General features: G+C 38.6%; 2 protein-coding genes across 5 annotated transcripts; one reads left to right on the top strand and one right to left on the bottom strand.

The window, feature by feature from the left end:
- Positions 1–1,657: 1,657 nt before the first annotated feature.
- On the bottom strand, positions 1,658–11,015 carry actr1b (actin related protein 1B). Its single transcript, XM_084745533.1, has 11 exons — positions 10,809–11,015; positions 7,928–7,992; positions 7,052–7,127; positions 5,152–5,277; positions 4,926–5,050; positions 3,100–3,316; positions 2,928–3,020; positions 2,671–2,845; positions 2,419–2,480; positions 2,081–2,121; positions 1,658–1,992 (listed from the first exon to the last, which is right to left on the bottom strand). Exons 1-11 carry the CDS (start codon positions 10,854–10,856, stop codon positions 1,890–1,892), a joined length of 1,131 nt encoding a protein of 376 aa, XP_084601659.1. The 5' UTR covers positions 10,857–11,015; the 3' UTR covers positions 1,658–1,889.
- Positions 11,016–14,065: 3,050 nt separating this feature from the next.
- Positions 14,066–19,435, top strand: denr (density-regulated protein). 4 transcript variants are annotated; one of them, XM_084746214.1, is made up of 8 exons: positions 14,066–14,230; positions 14,988–15,100; positions 16,380–16,399; positions 16,526–16,611; positions 17,040–17,131; positions 17,636–17,752; positions 17,843–17,982; positions 19,121–19,435. In XM_084746214.1, the coding sequence occupies exons 2-8, from the start codon at positions 14,998–15,000 to the stop codon at positions 19,163–19,165; spliced, it is 603 nt and encodes a 200-aa protein (XP_084602340.1). In that variant the 5' UTR covers positions 14,066–14,230; positions 14,988–14,997; the 3' UTR covers positions 19,166–19,435. The 4 variants fall into 4 exon arrangements, with proteins under 4 accessions (XP_084602340.1, XP_084602341.1, XP_084602342.1 ...); XM_084746215.1 differs by lacking the exon at positions 14,066–14,230 and adding an exon at positions 14,231–14,370; XM_084746216.1 differs by lacking the exon at positions 14,066–14,230 and adding an exon at positions 14,290–14,435.
- The last annotated feature ends 1,980 nt before the right edge of the window (positions 19,436–21,415 follow it).

Raw genomic sequence — 21,415 nt, 5'->3', positions numbered from 1 at the left:
CGCCACAGTGATCATCATCTGATCATCATCATCAATCAAAGCCTTTCAACACATTTTGCAATATTTATAATTCTGAAGTAGAATTGTGTTAAAAGTACAGAATACCAATATTGTGCACGGCATAACTGTCCAACACACAGACTCCAAGTTCTTTATAATCATTAATATTGCAAATTAAACTTTTTGGTGCTACAATAATCAATTGCATTTCAGTCCACTAGATGGAGCTGAGGTTGGCAGACGTCTCAGTTTTCATGACAGTGTTGGTTTGGTTTCTGCTTGACAATTATACTGCATTAAAAATGACTGAAAACTTTATTTTATTAAGATAAAAACAGATCAGGGCTGTGTGATCTGGATAAAAAAAAGTCATATTGTTATTATTTTGACTGAAATTGTGATTGCGATAAGTGGAAACGATCAGTTTTGCATTACAATTTCCACGTTCACTGGGAAAAAAACTCTTAAAATTGGGACAATGTGAGATTTACTGAGATCTGTAGGTCAGGTCATCTCTGCAGAACTACAGTACCTCATTATAATGCCATTTTCTTACATAACCTTTTAAAAATCGCGATTTGTATATTGCACTTGTACTGCGATTGAGGTTAATTGTGCAGCCCTACAACAGACGTTCACAAAGTTTTCCTAAGGGGGGATGATTTGCAGCTGAAAAAGTTAATGAATGACATTATATCACAAGACTGCAAGAAGTTTAAGCTTTCCTTTCAATGTCTGGAATGATTTCTGTAAAGCTGAAGTTAGTTAATAAAGTTTTCTGCTTCCCTCCGTACGTGTTGCTCCTGATTCAACATCAGAACAGCCACAATTATGAGACCCAGGCTGGAAAAAAAAAAAAAACACTGCACTGCTCCTTTAACTGTGCATCTTGACTGCTGTAAACGTGGAACCCAATGACGAATTAAAATAAAATTAAATTAAAAAAAAAAAAAAATCAAGGCATTTTTCTATACTTTGTTTTAATCCAGTCAGCTGACACAAAACGCCGACTCGCCGACACAAACATGTGATGTCATGTTCATGTAGAAACATTTCTCATTGGTAAATAATGACAAAAAACAGAGAAGAAGAGGTGACTGATGATAAATTAACCGCATTAACGTTGCTCCAAGGTGGTAACTGTGTGATATAGATATAATACAGTGGTTATCTTTACCTTTTTTTTTTGTTTGTTTAACCTGCTCACTGACTCTACAGCAGCACTTTCTATTGTACTTCAAACCTTCGTCACTAATTCTGTCAGAAACAGAAGAAAAAAAATCTACAAAATGGACATCAAATAAAAATCTAAATCTTCGGTCTGGAATGGAAATTTCAACAGTAGCAAAAAAAAGAAACAAAAAAACATTCAGGTTTATTGACATTTCATGATATTCTACACCTCGCAGGGCTTCTGTAGGCAAGAGAGCGATACCAATACTTCAATGTGGACTAAATTATAGTAAAGTAGCATGGCCTGTAGTAAGAGTCCACAGTGCTAACCGCTGCCCTCTCAGATACCCTGACGGCCCTCTGGATGTGAATGTTTGGGGAGGTCTGGAGGGTGGCGGGCGGCGTCACCGTCACCCTGCAGCGGGAGGAGGGGGAGGAGCAGGCGAATGAAGAAGAAGGAGAAGAAGAAGAAGAAGAAGAAGAAGAAGAAGGAGGAGGAGGAGGAGGTAAATACAGAAACTTCCAGTGAGTTTCTCTGGGTGGAGGGCTAAAAGCAGGAGGCTGACGAGGGGGGGAGTTTAGAAGCAGAGGAGGATACAGAGGTACCCGGAGATGACAGGTGGTGCAGGAGTCTCCGACAGTATGACGTAGGGGAGATTTGAGGGCAGTTCTGGGGGGGTGGGAGGGGGCACTCGCTGGGCACCGGCCCCCCCTGTCTAGAAGGTCTTCCTGTGGATGGCACGTGCTCTGTCTTCTTCATATTCCCGCTTTGACACCCACATCTTTTTAAAGGTGTCCAACGACGCCAGGATAGAGCCGCTGTAGGAGGGACAGGACAGTCAGGTTAGAAATGTTCACACATCCTGAAACAAGAGTCAGAACTGAAGTCTGCAGGCTGACGTCTTACCCGATCCATGTGGAGTAGAGCCTCTCCTGGGGAGCAGAAATCTGGACAAGAAAAAAGAAAACAGCAGAGCCAGCAGAACGTGAGACGGTGAGCAGGAGTTTCTCTCATTGTTTTAAAGTTGCACTTTACTCTGACGCACCTGTCACACATTCAGGTGTGCAGAGATTTTTTTTTAATATATTTTTGAGGACAACTGTGGGTTGAAAAAATTATGGAGAAAGGAAATGGGAGTAAAATTTTGAGAAAAACCTCAAACTTTCTGGAATTAAAGTAATTGATTTAGAAGAAAAGAGCAGAGAGAGGACAGTGGACATCATTGACTGACAAACTAGACTCACCTTGATCTTCACGTCTTTGGGCGCCAGCTTCTTAACTTCAGTTAGTAGTCGCTCCCCAAAGCCTGAAAGAAAAGAGACAGATTCAGCGAGTGAATATCAGAGAGAAACAGACAGGATAGTAAAGTGTTTAGATTATGTGGAGCCGGGGGAGTTATCTCCTCTAAAAGACACCTGAGCTCCCCAATAATTAAAGTTTGGTGGGTTGTCTTATAAAATTTATAAAACAGACATTAGTATTTCTGCAGCACCGACCTTTGATGAGTGTCGATCCTCCACACAGTACGATGGTGGAGAAGAGTGTGCGTCGCAGGTCCATGTCAGACTTCTGGATAGCGTAAGCCAGGACCTCGTGGATCCCCGAGCTCTCGTCCCCGATCAGGTCGGGTCTGAACAGCAGCTCTGGAGCGCGGAACCTGGCCGGACCGATCTGAAAAGGACGTCACGTGTCAGGGTTTACGGCTCAGAGGACATGTGGAAATATTTCAGTCATCATCATCTGCTGGACTCACGTTTAAAGTGCTTCCATCAGGGAGGACGTACTGAGCCTTCTCTGTTTCTAAAGTCTCGTCCTTTTGCGGGTTGAGAGACAGGTAACAGGCTCTCTGCAGGGTCAGAAACACATCTGATTAGACAAAGTCAAAGTTATTCATATTTAAAATCCATCCAGAGCGCACATCTTACCTCTTTGACGGTACGAACGACCTCGAACTCTGCAGACGTGTTGAAGTTGTAGCCTTCCTTGCGCAGCAGCAGACGGAGGTACCGCGAGACGTCTCGTCCAGCGATGTCCACACGCATGATGGAGTGTGGGATAGCAAAGCCCTCGTAGATGGGCACGACGTGGGTCACGCCGTCCCCTGAATCCAACACAACACCTGTGGTGCGACCTGTGGCGTACCTGCATGAAACAGAGGCCCGTCACATCACATTACACCCCGAACCATCAGTTTCCATCAGCCGTCTGGATGTTTTAAAGTTCAGAGTGGCCATTAAGAGACGCAAAAGGTCAGAAATAATGTTTAGGTTCACTTCAGTCCGAGAACGATGTTCCACTGACACAGAGGAACATCACAGCTTTGATTTTATGAACTGATGTAGTAACTTCTGACAGTGCAGAGGGAACAAACCAGCAGATGATTTATTTTCCAGTTTTACTGATCGTGTTTCTGCTACAGCTTCATGTTCTCGTCCTCAGCTGGCAGGAGCGAATGAGACAGCAGCCTCGAGTTTCACAGCGATACACTGAAGGAAATGACAGATAACGCCGGGCTGGCTGAATCGTTCCTGGTGTGTTTCCGTTATTTGAAGAGACTCTGCTTAAAGCACACAGACCCACAGTCTTCATGTTCGCACCAACACCAAGCCTCACTTGTGGCCTTCAAAAGCTAAGACTTTCTGAAACTTTTTACAAGCAGAAAAGTCACTGACAATGTTATTCTCTGTCTTTGAGCACCAAAATCCTCCCAAACGTTTGGCTTGTCCTGTGACAATGTGCCGTCCACAACTTGATGTCCTCCACTGGTTTTATTTGCATTTATGTCATCAGTTTTAGCTCCTAGCTAGCCTTCATCGCTGTCAGATCAGATACTGTTGCAGACTTTCATAATAAAATCCTGCCTTTAGATTAGATTAGACTTGATACTACTGGGTGGGAATCTCTTGGTACCTCAGGATTCAATTCTGATCAAGATGCCCATTTTAAGCTTTTAAGCCATGAGGTGCCGATCAGACTGAATCCATCTGCAGCTGCTCACGTTCAACCATCCTCACCAAAGTTTAGAAGTGAAGGGTGGGACTCTCAGAATCTGTTCTTCACTGAATAGAAAGGGGGAACAATATTCAGCCTGTTACTCCAGTTTCCCTGAATTAAAATATGAAAACTAACTGGCAATTAAACGGTCTGCTGCCTTTTTGTTTTAAAGTTAGCTGCATTAATGAATGAATTAATGAATTTGAAAGATCTCCCCTTCCAACATGAAGAGCAGGTGCAGAGTTTTTGAGCTGCTGCGGTGTGTGTCGCTCAGCCGCTCTCGTTTGTTACAGCTGATCACTAACGTCTTAACATCTCTGGATGATGGTAAAAAGTATTCACAATACACTTTTGTAGGCTTTTAATCTCCCTTACATTTATATTATTTTGTTTTTAATATGTTCTAAATAATAATAAACTCAAATCAAAAGTAAACATTTGACTAAATATTGATAAATCTGCTAACATTGATATCTAAATATACTTGAAGGATTTCAACTATAATAATCTACTAATCCAAGCACATTGTGATTCTGGATCACATAAATAAAATTTGACTTGACTGTTTTAACAACAGCGACACATTCAGACGGCCTCTGTGTCACTTGAGAATGAAGTCAGCAGAAACGTGACGCTGGTTTTTGCACTCAAACCACTAAAAAGTTGCAGAACTTGACACAACTGAGAAGATCTTCATACAGATGAGACTAAACTGAAGTACGGAGTCACTGAGCAGGTCAGAGGGCGGAGCACTTACAAACTGAGGACGGCCTGCATGGAGATGAAGAGAGCAGGGACGTTGAAGGTCTCAAAGAAAACCTCTGCAGCCTTCTCTCTGTTCTTACTGGGGTTGAGAGGAGCTTCAGTCAGCAGAACAGGATGCTGTCAAACACAAAGAGAGCGGCGTTACTGACGCTCCAACATCAGATCTGTGTGACCTTGATTATGGTGCAGCAGGAGGAAGAGGAGAAGAGGAGCCTCACCTCCTCAGAGAAAGTCTGCAGCTGCTCCTTGGAATAAACGTACTGCCAGATCCTCTCCATGTCGTTCCAGTCCTTCACGATCCCGTGCTCCATCGGGTACCGAACCGACAACAAGCCCCTGTGCTCCTGATCAGACACACAAACACACATCATAAAGGTGGAAATGAACAATTGAAGCTAAAATACACTTGTAAATTTGCATTTCTTGACTAATATTGGGTGTGTTTCCGCTCTTCTGTGGTCTGTCACATGCTTCAAAAACTGCAGAGATGATGAAACAAACTCTAAACTACAACAGCTGTTGTCTGTGTGCGCCAGTTTTACAGCAGAGCGACAAAAAGAGACTGGAAAAAAAAAAACACTCACATGACATCTCGGCCTGAAGGCTCGTGGGAGAAGAAGAACGTCATGTGATCTGATGAAAATGATTTTAGAATACACTAAACACTCGTATGATTTAATCAGAACGCTTGTAAATTCGCCTTCTCTGCAACCGGCCTCGACATGTCCAGACTAACCTGTTAGAGGCCCCGGGGCAAAAACTGGTACAATGTGCATGAATGCAGAAGAAATCATTACTTCTCCTCTGGAATAATATTTAATTTGTCTTCATTTTGAGTAATATCACTAAACACAACTTGATTAGGAATAAGCATCACATGAGCAGAACACAAAGTAAGGTTATAAACTAGGTAGGGCTGCAACTAATTATTATTTTCATAATCTCTGAAATCAGATAATTTTGACTTCTTTTAAAAAAATAATGCAATGTCTTCATCTATTTTCCCGTGTCAGCTCTGATCTCAAACCCACTGCACAACGAAATAACGAGCGGCCATCTTGTTTTTTACTTTACAATGTTCCTCCAGCTGTTTTCTGACTTTGAGAGGAGCTGACTAGACCTAATTTAAATTTCTGAAAAGGGGGAAGAAGGGAAGGAAAAGGTTTTCGAGCTGGACTTGTACCAGTTGAGGTTCATGGTTGTCATCTTATCCCCAAAGCTGTGGGGCTGCCCCTTGTGTTTCTTCCATTGGTGGAAAACCAACCAACCAATGAGAGCTTTGTAGGCAGAGTTAAGTCTTATGCTATATAGTAGCATTTACAGTAGGATCATCACAATACTGGATTTACTCATTTCAATACAATTCTTTGAAAAGATAAATATTATGGCGTTATAACGTGACGGCGGATATAGAACATGAGATGACTGATGAGAAGGTGACGCCACTGTGAGTAAGTCAGAGGGGGCGGAGCTATGTGGGTGCTGCAGCAGAGTGTCAGCTCTGTCAGCGAGAAGAAGGAGCAACAAAGTGCAGCTGGTACAGAAGGATCGATACTACAAAAAAATGAGTACTGAAAGCATTTCAAATATTCATCATCAATATATTGATAGTTTTGACAACATGACTACACAGACAGCTGAGTATCGTCCTCAGATTGATGCCTCTGTAAAACTTTTTGTTCCACATGCAGAGATATCAACTTCAGCTCCGCTACAACCAACACTATGTCAGATTTTCACATTATTGAGATTCTTAAAATTGAGTCTGCCTTGGTAAGAACTTGATATTAGATGTGATTATTAAAGTTGTATTGATCCCTTTGGTTCCCAATGAAAAGATCATAAACATGAACTTGAGGAGCTGCAAAGACCTTTAAATGTTTTACACATCTTTTTTTTCATTACATGTAACAGGAGAAATACGAATGAATTGTTTTTATGTTTTGCATGTAGTTTTATTTCTGAACAGAAGAACATGCTGTGCTCTCTGCTGGTAACATTCTCACCGTGATTCTGATGTTTACAGGCTGAAAATTCCTTCATACACACAAACTGATGAGAGGAGAGTAGGGTGTGTGTATGTGTGTGTGTGTGTGTGTGTGTGTGTGTGTGTGTTACCTCTGCTTTGGGTCCGATGAAGAGGTCTCCCTCCAGCGCTCCTGCCATCACGCGCACATGCTTGGGACGCCCAACACTGTATCACACACACAGAAATACAGTCAGACAACTGAAAGTGAACAAAACATCTCAAACCTCTGGACTGGTATTGTTGAGATTTTATTGATACTGATATTAATACTTATACTGCTTATCAATACTGAGACTAATCAATACTCTCATTTATACTACTTGACACAATTTGGTGCAAAATATAAAAACATAACATGAACAGTTGTTTTATTATTTGTTTTTTTTTCAGACATAAGTTAAATTGTTTCCTGAGTTTAGCAGCTTTTTCATTAAATTTAGTAAAGTGAACTCACTTTTGAACGTTTTGCCACCATACACAATATATATCTCAATACTCAAGTGACAATGATTAATCGAGTAACTGAATATTAAACTAATTGCCAGCTATTTGATAATCGATTAATTGGTTTAAGTAATTTTTTCAGAAAAAAAAAAAAATAAACTGAATATCTATGAGTTGAGTTGACGTCATTTTGGACTTTGAGAAATCCTAATGATGTAAAAATTATCCTTTCCTCTAATATGGCAAATAATATCGCAATTTCAGTATCAGTCAAAATAATTGCAATTAGATATTTCTTACTTGTCTGCTGCAAATCATTCATGTTTTTAACTCTGACTGTCGATCAAACAAAATAAACAATATGAATGTGTTAACTTGGGGTCTGGGAAACTGTGGTGTGTAATTTTCAATAATTTCTGTCATTTTACAGTCAAATTCTCATCGATTATCTGACAAAATAATCAGAAGATTAGTTGATGATGAAAAACAGGCGCTGTAAGAAGATGCCAAGGCAAACTTACTAGTTAGGGAAGCAGTATTTGGGGATCTGGTCACCTGCAAAACCAGCCTTGATAACTCCAGAACCCTGGAGAGAAAAAAAAAGAGAGAGATGACATTTAGGCCCAACATGAACATCACAGGGTTACAGTTGAGCTGCAGCACTTTAATCTCTGAGCAGTATGTGTTTGTGAGGAGAGGGGAGGTCATGAGACACAGCCAGAGGCCTCCAGCAGTCACACACTCAGAAACACTTCGTCCCAGATCGCTTCTGTCTCAACGGCTACTTTGTCCTGAGCTCTCAGAACGAGCGAGACTCACACAAAAGTCTGATTCTGTGACTTAAATCTGTGTTTCCAATATGTGAAGGAAGGGAGACACTTTGTGAGGAGGGAACAAACTTATACACAACAACCAATCCATCATTTCTGTGACTCGATTAAAATTTAATCTATATTCCCACTGTGAATGTTTTTTTTTTTTAAATAAATAATACTTTATCCAACATTTTGATGAGTTTATCAAACCATGGTACTCCGTAGAATTGAGACAGAATCAAACATTTTAGTAGTTATGGTTTGGACTGCAGCAGTATACTGTCATATGAAAATTGATGGTTATCATACCACAGGGCTATAACCTAAAATATCAAATAAAATGTCATGTTGGGCAAGTAAATCAGGCAAATCACTTGCCCAACAAGGCAAATGGTAAAAAAAAAAGAATTAAACTATTTTAATAACTGAATAATGATTTAAGTATTTTTCCATGCAAAAATGGCAGCAAATGCTGTTTTCTGCCTCTCAAATATGGAGATATCCACACTTTTCTCTGTTTATTATCATATTCAACCTTTATCTTTGGGTTTTGGACTGACAAAATGAGACACTTCAAGACATTTCTTTGGACTCTGAAAAACTGGGATGGACTTTATTCACTTTCCTGATATTTTATAGACACTGCAGCCCCAGATTTAACATGAAAACGAATTTTAGTCTTTGATATTGTTTGATAACTGCATATGAATAAAATAACTTGTCCATGGGCAAGTAAAAATTGACTTTGGGCAAGCAGATTTACCCACTTGCTTAATCAATTAATTGTTATTAGAAAAAAACATAATTTTGCTTTATTCCAAATGCATTTTTTCCTGCTCAGTCAATCATAACTAACAACTGTTTTAACAGAATGATGAACTCGATCTCATACTGGGTGGAAGATCGTGGAAGTTTAATCTTGCCTGTGACCAAATATTTCAAGTCAAAGGCTCACTTACCAGGTTTTTCAGAACCTTCGACACCAACAATGGTTTTCACCAGTGAATAGAATTGACTGTGAAACATTAGCCACATAAGAGCTGCAACAATGAGTTGATGAATCAACCAAAAGAAAATTTGTTGTTGACTATTTTCATAATACATAAATCGTTTCAGTCCTTTTTCAAGCAAAAACACATTCACACATTTTCTGGTTTTGGTTTCTTAAATGTGAGGATTTGCTGCTTTTCTTTGTCATTTCTGACAGTAAATGAAGAGTCGCTGGGTTTTGGACTGTTGGTAGTTCAGTCATAAAAATAATCTCTGTTGTATTTCAAATATTTGTTTGATAGATCAATTAAATTTCACTCAGTCAATCAAATTCTTCATGACAGATAAATTGATCATTGATTAATTGTTATCAATCCTACTGACAGCTCATTAAGGCTGTACGATTAATCGAAATTTTACTGAAATTGTAATATAGCTTTCTGCAATTTTCAAATCACAGTAGGTGCAATATTTGTTGAAGGCAAAATGTGTCAAAAAACTTTAAAATGAACTTGATGAGACAGAGCTGTCCTGTTCTACAAATGAGATTCGACAGACTTAAAATAACGTCTTTATTTGATTCAAATTCCTGAAGGAAAAAAAATCACACCATGGTCATTTTAACATTTTTAATCAAAACTCTAATACTGATGTAAAATGTATCATTACCTCTAATATCACGAATCGTCCTGAACTGCAATATTAGTCAAAATAACCACAATTAGATATTTTTTCAAAATCATTCAGCCCTTGACTTCTTTGGTGTTACACCAGAATCTGTGGCTGAGAATGAATTTCATTAATAATAATTAAAAAAAAGTTTTTTCTCATACTTTATACTTTGATTTATTGAGGCTGACCAACCATGGTGCTCTAAAGCATTTACTGGAGACAGAATCACACATTTTGACAGTTTGATGTGTTGACAGGTAAGGTATCAAATATCTGATTATTATAGGACCACAGACATGACTCTGTATATTCATATAAAGGCAACAATTGTCAAAACACAGTATGTTAAGTTAAAATATGACAAACACTTGGAAATAAACCTGGATATCCTCTTCAGCACTTGCAACAGGACCGACGTGCAGTTTGTGTTGTATTGTGCTGTTTTATTGTATGTAATGCTAACATCCGTGTGGTTAACGCACCGGGGCTCCAAGCAAAGCTAAGCTTACTGTTTATGCTTCACATAAAGACGCATATATGATGACTTATCTCCTTGCTGACAGCTCAGCCCGCTATGCTAGCTATTTAGCATTACGATCACAGTACAGATTTATCATGATACAGCTACAGCACCACGGACAGCTAACGTTAACAGTTAGGATCTTAGCTAGCCGGTTAGAGCTGTAAGCTAGCTCCAGGTTTAGCTAGCTCAGCGCTCGTTGGGGTTGAACAAAACAGGAGACGCACCATGTGCTAACAACAGGAGACATACTAACACTGTCTGTAAAGATGTGTTAGCAACTAGTGCACATTTACTGAGGGTGACTCCCTGTATTGTCCGATGTAGCACAATAGTTCACTAAGCTAACGGCTACCAGACAGCGGCCTCGGTTTGGGTGTGGATGAATGACATCATCATACTTACATTATCAATCACCACCGGCTGGTTAGCTAAAATGTCATAGGACTCCATGACGGACAGGGTGTTTGAGATGTGTTTCTATCGATCCGTGCGTGTGTTCGTCCCGGTTTAGTGTTTTAATCATGTAAAACACACCGACGCCCTGTCACTGTGCTCTCTGTCTGCTGCCGCTCCTCTCTGCTGCTGCTGCTGCTGCCGCCGCTGGTCCCGCCCCCTGCCACAACAACATCACCGCGGTGTCCGTTTGACTGACAGCTCAACCGACCAATCAGATTAAAGAGTTCCCTGACTGTCACAATAACTCAGGAGTCTGCAACATTTATGATCAGAAGAGATATTTCTGGACAAAAAATAAAAAAATAAAATCTGTCTGAGGTCGCAGGTATTAAATTATCCATTTTCTGTTATTTTTTTTTATTTGGCGTCCATAGCGACTCAATAAGACAACAAAATATAGAGGAGATGGCACTGAGCCACTTCAGTTGATGAAATATTGAAACTTTTGTATTTCGGTTTATAGGAGAAATGTAAGAATCACTTAGTTGAGACTAATACTTGAGACAACTCTTTTTGTTGTTGTTGTTTTGAGCCTGACCCAAACTGTCAAGTTTTGATATAAATGGAATGGAAATTTTTCTAAGTTTTGCCAACCTATAAAATTTTGTTGAGATAATTTACATTTCTTTTTTAAATGAACTTGAATCTCTGAGTTTTAGAGACTAAAAAAGATTTTGGCAAACTATAAAATTTAGTTCAGATAATTTATGTTTCCTCTTGAGATAAACTTTCAAATTTGAGGTTCATAAAATAAAAAAAAAGTTTTGCCAACCTTTGCCATCATTTAGGCTTTTTCTTTATATAAACTTGAATCTTTGAGTTTCTCTTTGGTCACAGTGAGCTGTGAATCTGATTCGCTGTTACTGTGTCTGCAAATTAAGTGGCTTTAACTGAAAATATTAAAATTCATTCACTTTCACTTAAATGATTTTACTTTTTTAAATACATTTTTTGGGCGGAGCATGCTCTGATGGGCAGAACATGGCGTATGTTAGTCCAATAAAATAAAGAACACCGACTGCTGGACAATTGCAAGAAGCAAAAAATACAAGACTGTACTCAACTAATATAATGGCAATTTCTATTAAAACATCTTTCCACTAATTATATTTTAAATATACCTTTTTATTAGGACGACTTCAGATTTATTAATTAGACTTGATGTTACAATCCCTGTGATTTCAGCACTAGATTCACCTGAGCGGGGCTGTTGTTGGAGATGAACACCATACGACACATCAGTTGTGGACCTTGATGTCATCAGGTGTTTTGTCTGTATCCAGATGACACAGAAAAAGAAATGACTCCAAAAAGCAATTAGTCAAATGTGTTGTTACTGTAGAAAATGTAAGTTAATCATAAATAGTATCAAAACTAAAGTTACTATATTTGACAACCACAAAACAAATGTCAAGAGGTAGTAAGAGGTGTCTGTGGTGGTGAGGAACTTTGTAAACAGATCTCTAGAACTGTTTGTTTTATTGAGCAAATGTAGGAAGCTTGATCCACCAGCAGATGTCAGACTACAGTTCTTTGACACCAGTGATGTTCTGTGCAGTTGAGGGTTTGGAGGTTTGACAAAAGAGACATTTTACAGAAGCTACATCTGAAAGTCCTCAAGTACAGAGATTTAATAAAAAGCAGAGATGCAGGTAATAAAAATTACAGTAAAATGAGCTGCCTGTCTGATTTAGGCAGACATTTAGTTATTTTGATTTTTCATTGGTTTTTAAATATATCAACAGTTTTTGCATGTCTGATGTGACTGATGGTCAGAGGTCAAAGGTTAAAGTCAATGTGACCTCACTGAACAGGTTTTCTGGCCATAACTCAAGATGTCATATGCTAATTATGTAAAAAAAAAAAAAATACACACAAATCTCATTGTGATGATGACATAATGAAAAATATGACTCTGTTTGGTACATTTGAGGTTTGGCAGGTATGAGGCTACAAAACAAAAGAAAAAAAAGATCAACAACAACAACAACAACAAAAAAAATGCCCATGAAAAACTGTGTATTAGATGATATTCGCTATTACAAACTATATAATGATGTGTGAAAAATACGTCTTGATTCCCAGTCATTAAAAACAGTTTAACAACTGTAATATAGTTAAAGTGTTTTGAGAAAAAATAAACAAGTGGTTGAAATGTAATACCTGTTTTTGAATATGATTCTGTAAAGTGTGGTTGCAAAGCAAAGAATGGGAATTTTAATATTAATTGCAATAATATTTTAATTATAGGTATTTTTAAACAGGAATTCATTTTTTTCAAGCAGCTCCTTGTTTTTTACAACATTTAAAAACGACTTTTAAAAATTAAAAAAGAAGAAATGCTTTGAGACTGTCTGATTTACTTGAATTACATTTTATGTAAATCCCCCTTCAAGTTAATTTATCTACTTTTAATTATTATAAATTATTTTTCTGTATTTATTATTTCTATTGGGTTTGTTTCTTGTTTATTTTGTTTCAGTGTTTTGATTTCTGCTTCTTGGATTTATTGTTAAATGTGTTTAAAATGATTCTGCCTGTTTGTTATTTGAAGATGTTGAATAAAGTTTGGCGAAACGACAGTGTCATTCCAAATATTAGGAATGGTCTTCGGTGCCACCCAGTGGTCAAACTCATGCGTTACAGCTCCCCGCACACTTCCGGTCCTCCACTGAAAATCTGCACTCAACTGATGGAAATACAAATATATTTAAAACATCTTTACTCTAGTTAAATATATAAATAGATTTTAAATATACCTTTTTATTAGGAAATGTAAGAAATAAATCTGAACTGTACTGCCTCAAACAAAAATACACACATACATACATTAAAATTATCTGGATTTGCTTGGTCTATTCATATGAAGGACAAAAAATACAAAGGCATAAATAAATAAACAAACAAATAAATGTAAACACACAGAAATCCCCTTTTCATCACCAATGCATTTATTCTTTCCTTATCATTTTTATGTATTTTATCATTATTTCTACATGTATTTATTTATGGTTGTGTCATTTTTGTCCTTCACATTTTGCTAATTGGTTCAATAAAAAATTAAATAGATAAATAAAAATAAATAAAATAAAATATAAAACAGAATGGAAAAAGTACATATCTGTGTCATACTGTCAAATAAAGCCGGTGCGTCTTCGTCCTCTGAGCAGCAGGAGGCGCTGTTTGTGTCTCAGCTCTCTGTTTCCGCCGCTTCAACAACCAGAAGAAGAAGTAGCGCTACTAGGCGTGCTCAAAGTACGCCAACTAAACCTTATTCAATAAGAATGATTTTCCAAAAGTCCTACTAACGTCAATAATGCGAGTGGACATACTGAACAGACAGCAGTTTTAAGACTATATTTAGCGGGGTACGTAACTCGACATTTCTTCTGCCTTTATTCAGTTAATTCAGCAGCACAGCCTGTTCAGTTAGCGGAGCGTTAGCTAGCAGCTCAGTTAGCCTCCTGAGCTAAAGCCCACTAACTGAGGTGCTGACGGTGACAGCTGGGTGAGTCAACGTTACCTGATGAATGAAACCGCTGAAACTAAATCCTGGGCTATTTTTTCACCAAGGTACAGCCTGTCTCCATGGTGACACGGTCCTCTCTTACCGTAATATTAAAAGAATCACAGACGTTACAACACGTCTTGTAGCTAAACGGTGTGTTTAATAGCTCATACTGCCGCATGTGTTAGCCAGCTAAAGCTAGTTCTGATGACTTCTTTGATGCTATCAAGCCAACAACTAACTGCTCTGCACTTGTGCATTAAAATAGCCGCCGTGGAGCTGACATGTAAACTATTTCAGCTCGTATAAGTCTGTGTCATGATGTTAGCTAGCTGCTGCTGCTCATGTGATCTGTGCTGATGTGTGCAGTGTGTTGGCTAAGGGCAGGCTAGCATGATGAAATATTGGCAGGATCCTTGTTCACTCATGTTCACACTGGAGTCTGATAATAACGTGCATCTAAGGACATTTTATCACTGGTGTTTGGGTTTGGATATGGAGTGGAAACATCAGGCTTCTATGTATATTAGAGTTTATTTTCGCAGCATAATTTACACCAACCCATATTTGCCTTGTGCATTAAATTTGTACCCATGTATGTGTTTTTTTTTGTCTAGATAATTTGTGATGGCTACTACTGAGATGGATTGTGGTTCTTCAGAGAGCCGATCAGAGCAAGGCACACTCGATCCTGATTCAAAATACCCACTGAAAGTTCTTTACTGTGGAGGTATAGTATATACCGTGTTATTATTGTACATATGTCTGTACTCTATTTTAGGGGTAGTATGATGATAATACATCTGATTATTTGACACTGGAATTAAGAGTTCACTTGTGTGAATTCTAAGATTGATTGGTCAATCTTGTAGTCTATAATATATAAATAAAAATTTGAAAAATTCTCATTGCAAAATCTCAAATCCCGAAATAACATCTCCAAATTGCCTTCTTTGTCCAATCAACAGTACAGACTCCAAAAATTCTTCATTTATTATTGTAAACAGCAAAGACAAGCAGCTAATTCTTACATTTAAGAAGTTGGAACCAGAAGATGTTTGAAGAATAACTGAAAAGATTAATTGATCATCAAAATAGAATTAAATTTTCTTTCAACCAACTAATAGAGCTGGGCATCGATTCAGATTTGATTCACAAGGTCTCGATTCAATTCAACTGATATTGATTGAGTTAGGGATATTTCAGTAACAATGCCTATGTTGCTTGGATATGAAAGAGATTCTCGGAGAACTAATGCTGTGAATTGTGCAAGGACTAACCTCTGACCTGGTGCATTATTAAAAATATTAATGCTCACATTAAGAATTGACCCTAAAGCAGTTACATTCACAGTGTTTTCCTCTCGTGTGTCAGAGGCTGGTCACGTAAGACTAGCAGGGTTAAAACTGCAGGCTTTGTACCACAACCTCACAGGAGAAAAGACAGATTTGAGAAAAAATTGATTTTGTGATTTTATAAATTGATATTGGACAATGTAAAGGAATACTGATTTGAAATTATGTCAAACATTTTCTGATTTCAGCTTCTAAAATATAAGAGTTTGCTGCTTTTATTTGTTGTTTACAATAATAAGTGAAGAATCTGGATTTTGAACTGTTGGTTGGACACAAGAAGCAGTTTGAAGACGTTATTTTGGGCTCTGGGATTTTGCAGTGAGAATTTTCACAATTCTTTTGATATTTTATAAACGACACGATCAACCAATCAATCTTGAAATTCACTCGGTGTAAAATCAACCGCTGAGTCTCTTTATATTGTATATACTGTTCCCATTTTTATATCCACCTGCTGATGTTGTTCCTATGGTTTATTTATATGCTGTTTTTTGCTCTCCACTTTGCTGCTGTTATAGGACTAATAAAGGGATATCTTATCTTAATAATTGGCAGATTAATCAGTAATAAGAATAATTGTTAGTTGCAGCCATAGATATGTACGTTACTGCCTTTTCAACCTATGACAGTATGATTTTTTTATTTCCTTTGCAGTGTGCTCTCTGCCTACGGAGGTGAGTTTAATTATCAAACACAGATATTTATCCGTGTGACCGAGTTCACTCACAAATGAACCACCTCCGATATCTACGCTGTTGTTTTTAATGTGTAACTTAATCTGATCTGTTGTGTATCTGCAGTACTGTGAGTACATGCCCGAGCCGGCCAAATGTAGGCACTGGCTTGAGAAGAACTTTCCAGATGTGTTTGCCAGGATGACTGTTGGTGAGTATCATTAAAGGTTTTAGCCAAAGATATTTTTCTGTCTCCACAGCTACATGCTGCACTTGTAAACATTTGTGACCCACGAACAGAGAGATGTGGTGCAGAAAAGTTAATCAGAAAATGTGATTGACTCAAAATCTATGCACAAAGTTGTGAATGTGTTCTTTTGAGAGCAGAGTCTTGTAATTATAATGGTACTTAGAGTTCACTATAATGTCTCCAGAGAGAGAAACAGCTTCATAATGAGGTCTGAACATTATGATGTCACATGTAAAGGAAAAAACAAACTTCAGGACACACTGGTCAGCTGCCGTCCCTTTTTATCCAGGTTTGGGTATAAAGTAGTTTAACCTAAAAGGCAGGGTCAGGAGTAAGGAGTGCTGTTGAATTGGTTTTAATATTTTCTTGTGTTTCTTTCTGTCCCACTGGCCCGGCAGCGAACGCACCCAAGCAGGAACCTGGCACTGGAGGAGAAGCTCCCCCTGCAGGCGAGGACGAGGAGAAAAAGAAACAGAAGAGAGGTATCCTGTCAGACATTGTATTGGGCTTATTTTTAATTATTATGGAGAAAATATACATTCACATTTTGTCTCTAGGTGTCAAAGGAGATACGTTTTGTCTTTCTTTTATTATAAGTTATAATTCTTCACACTTGAATCCTGGTAGATTTGGTGACATCACATGTTGATGTTTCCTGTAAATTACTTGTGCACGTGAAAGCAATTTGAATGCAGCACAACAATGGCGGACTCCACCACTAACAATTGAAACAGGTCATTAGTGAAAATAAATACATTAAATGACTATTGCTCAAAAATTCAAATCATACGAAGAATCCGAAACATGATTTTATTTTAATAAAAGTCTTCAGGATTATGACTTTCGTAAAATAATTGCATATTTCTGTCTTTATTTAAAGATGTAGCTATATTGGTTAGTTTTTTGTCAGTGAAGCTCCCTCTCCAGGTGAAGATTAGTGGTTTGTCAGAAGGTTAAAAGACTTTGTTTTGTTTGACCTTTTTAAGGTGGACGAGGCCAGATCAGACAGAAAAAGAAGACGGTGCCTCAGAAAGTCACGATAGCAAAAATCCCGAGAGCCAAGAAGAAATACGTCACACGGGTGTGTGGCCTGGCAACGTTTGGTAAGAATTTTTGGTTTATCATTATTATTCCCTAATTCTCTTTTAATGTGTTTTTATTCTGAAATGTAAATTCTGTGTCGACTCTCGCAGACATCGAACTTAAAGAGGCTCAGCGATTCTTTGCCCAGAAATTCTCTTGTGGTGCCTCAGTTACAGCAGAGGATGAAATAATCATTCAGGGAGATTTTACAGATGACATAATCGACGTCATTCAAGAGAAGTGGCCTGAGGTGAGAGATTTGTGTTTACTTGTTTGTCTTTCTTCATCTATTCTCAGCTTCGTTTCCAATGGATGAGTCAGTGCTGACTTTTAAAGAGTAATTCTGCATCAAGCCTCTTTGTACCTACACAGCAATGTTAAAAATGTGAGATAGTTGGCGTGAGGAGAGGTGGGATTTGGCTGGTTTACTGAGAACCAAATGTCTGAAATCTGACTTTATACTTGGAACAATTCAAAAGGAACAAAAGAGTCTCAGGACAGTTGGAACTGGGCTCAGTTATAACCAGCAACATCAGCTTTCCACTGAAATCAGTTGAGATAAATACGGATACAGAACCAGTAGGTTTGGGCTCAAATATTGTCTGTGCAGACGGCTTTGTTATATTTCAAAACTAAATACATCAGTTAACAACAGTGAGCACCTGAAATGTATTTTAGTTTGAGGACAGTGTGATGCAGAGTGAACACAAATCAGCCTGAAGCAAAGAGGACAATAAAAAATGACAGATGTGTCCTGTTTTATTTAAGCTATAACAGTCTTGCATGTGTGTATTTGTATTTTATGTTTCTCACATCACATTTTGCACGTGACAAAACTGTCAGTCCCACCAGGAAGTTGCAATCGCAGTAACTCACCTGTTGCTAAGCCCCGCCCTCCTTAGTTTCTGTTGCTATGCCTGCCAAGCTTTCCATTCTTACACTGCATTTATGCAGTCTTTGATTCTTCTCGAGGTGAAGTTACGGCAGCTGGTAAGCTAGCATTAGTTAGCCGGACATGCTAACATTTGCAGCTCATGTTAGAGCAGATGAAGACAGAGTTTAATCCATTCACCATGTGTGCTTATGTGATTCATGTTTTTGAGAGACGACAACAAAGACGCCACCGTTCAGACTGAGTATCGCTCTCCTCAGAGCCTCCTGCACGCCTTCAACATGTAGAGAAATGGAAAGTTTGACAGGACCTAGTTACGGTTGCTAACCTGTGATCAGACAGTTGCTGTTGGGAGACGGGGCTTAAAAAAAGGTCAATTCTGCACAAGTCCAAACTATGCTCTTTTTGAATTTGAGCTCCAGTATTTTCCTGATCAGTCATCTGATAAGGAGTCAACTAAATAAGGTGGAGTTCAGTGTCTGTCTCTGTGTTGCAGGTGGATGATGACAGCATCGATGATCTGGGCGAAGTCAAGAAGTGAAGACCAAATATGCACTTTTACTGAAATGGATGTGACCTGTAACAGCGACAACCTGGCCAAAATGTACACATTATACGTCATTTTATACCTATTTTATTTACTGTTCATAAAAAGCTGCGGACTTGGCCACTCACTTGGCATTTTTTTTTTTTAGTTGATAGCTGCTTTTCTCTCGTTTGCCAAAGGTGTGGTATGACGTGAATCCCTCCCAAATGTTCTTCACTCAAGCAAACTGTAGGCTAATAAATTTCAGTCTCCCCCTCGCCTGAACACTCACGTCTTCTGTCCAAGTTTGTTTTCACTTTGTGTCTAATTTTTCAAAAGCATTAAAAAGAATTTCTTCTTCAGGTTTAAAATTTGTTGTAGTCACCTGCTTTGTCTGAGTTTAAAGGGATAGTTTGGATTATTTTTACAGCAGATGCAGTCAACACACCTCCAGCTTGGAGAAGCAGAGAAAGGCACCATCATAGAAGCTAACCAATGAACTGCTGTGGACAGGATCATCAAAAAACAGTATTTTAGCCACTTAAAAAGAATCAATATATGTGTATTTTCATTGCTTTGCCATCAGACAGCCTCTCTCCAAACCAACCAAACTATCAGTAATTTTACCTCAGAACACAGGAGTTGTTGGTCTACCACTATAAATGACTGCTGATCTGTTCATCGTCTTTTGGTTTTCTAATGTTAAGATAAATGTTCCCTCCATGCTTTTATTTTGAATGTGTTTAATTGTTACGGGCTTTTATTTTGACGCCCTTCCGGTAGCACCGGAAATGTGTGTGTCTAAGAAAGGAGGGAGACGCTTCCAAAAAAAAAAAAACGGTTGACAGAAAGGACAAGGAAAAAACGTTACACATGCTGTTGCTGTTCACGAAGTTTTTATGCAGACTTTAAAAGCACCCTTGCCGGAATGAGAAAAAGGTATTTGTTATTTAATTTGTTTTATGAAGTTTTTTCTGTGTTAAGTGATATTGTATACCTGTTAAGGGCTCATTCATGTTCACTCTTTATTTATTTTTCTTTTGTTTTATGTCCATCCTCCCGTAGCTCTTACGGTGTCTTTAGAGAGAAATGGAAGAACAAAGGAAAGGAATTCATGTTCACAATAAATATCTCAAAAACATCAGTACGCTTCACCATTGTCTGGCTGGGTCCGCTACAGTAAGAGCTTTAACCACACCGATCTGAGGACTTGTTGCTTCCATGACGGGCCATGACGGAGGGTCTCCATTGTATGCCTGGCGCGGCTGCTTCATCGCCACATGCTGTCAACACGGATTCATCAAGCAGCACATGAGCCGACATATCGACGCATGATCCACTTCGGCAACCTGGGCAGCAGTCTCATGGACTCGGTGCAATGGTCAAGTACGGTCACACTCACTGACATTGATGCAGAACTACGGGTAAGGTGAACAACGCATGAACAGACTCTTAAACTGAACCACTGAACATTCAACACTCATCTGCTCATCTACATTAAAGGAAAGAAACTGTTGATACCTCTAAATATAAGGAACTGTTCTTGTGGACTCTTCATACTTAAGGACATTTTGCATTTTTTGGACTCAATTTCACTTTGCATTTCAAGCTGAAAAATTGTCTTTATTGTGCACTCACCTGAACATTTATGCTTATTTGAGTGTTTACATGTGTTAGCCATTCTGTGCTCATACTCTGATATCCTGTGTTTTGCACTGCAGTTACTTTGAAAATTCTGCTTATTGTGCACTTACCTGAACATTTACAGTTATTTGAATGCCTGCACCTTAATGCAGCTGTGCTAGTGGATATATACTGACGTTCTAATAGTCATTATGAGGTTTGGATGATATCTGCTAACAGACTTTCTTCTGTCTTGATAATTCAGAAACTGTGTTGATAATGTCAAAGTCAGGTGACATTAGGGAAACAGAGGAGCAGATGGACAGCTCCCAGCATGAAGTTTCAGATCTTCAGAATGAGCACCATGCAGATGCACCTGAGAGAACACATCTGAAAGAAACAACTGAAACGAGAAAGGAAAGTCAGACTGATCACCAAAGTAAACTTGATGACCCATCTGCAGGTCCTCGACGATCTGAACGTGCACGAAACCCTACAGAGAAGATGCGTGTACTACAAATGGAAGAGGCCAAGAAAAGGGAGAAAAGGCTGCTCGCCATGTACGAGCAATGGAAGCTCAGTGTACGCAAGGCAAGAAATCAACTTAAGTCTTACATGGCAGAGAGTGAGCTCTGGCCTCTC

This window comes from Lutjanus erythropterus, chromosome 20 (genome assembly GCF_056507025.1).
Source record: "Lutjanus erythropterus isolate fLutEry1 chromosome 20, fLutEry1.hap2, whole genome shotgun sequence".
NCBI classification, from domain to species: domain Eukaryota; kingdom Metazoa; phylum Chordata; class Actinopteri; order Lutjaniformes; family Lutjanidae; genus Lutjanus; species Lutjanus erythropterus.
This window is presented reverse-complemented; position numbering and strand designations above follow the sequence as displayed.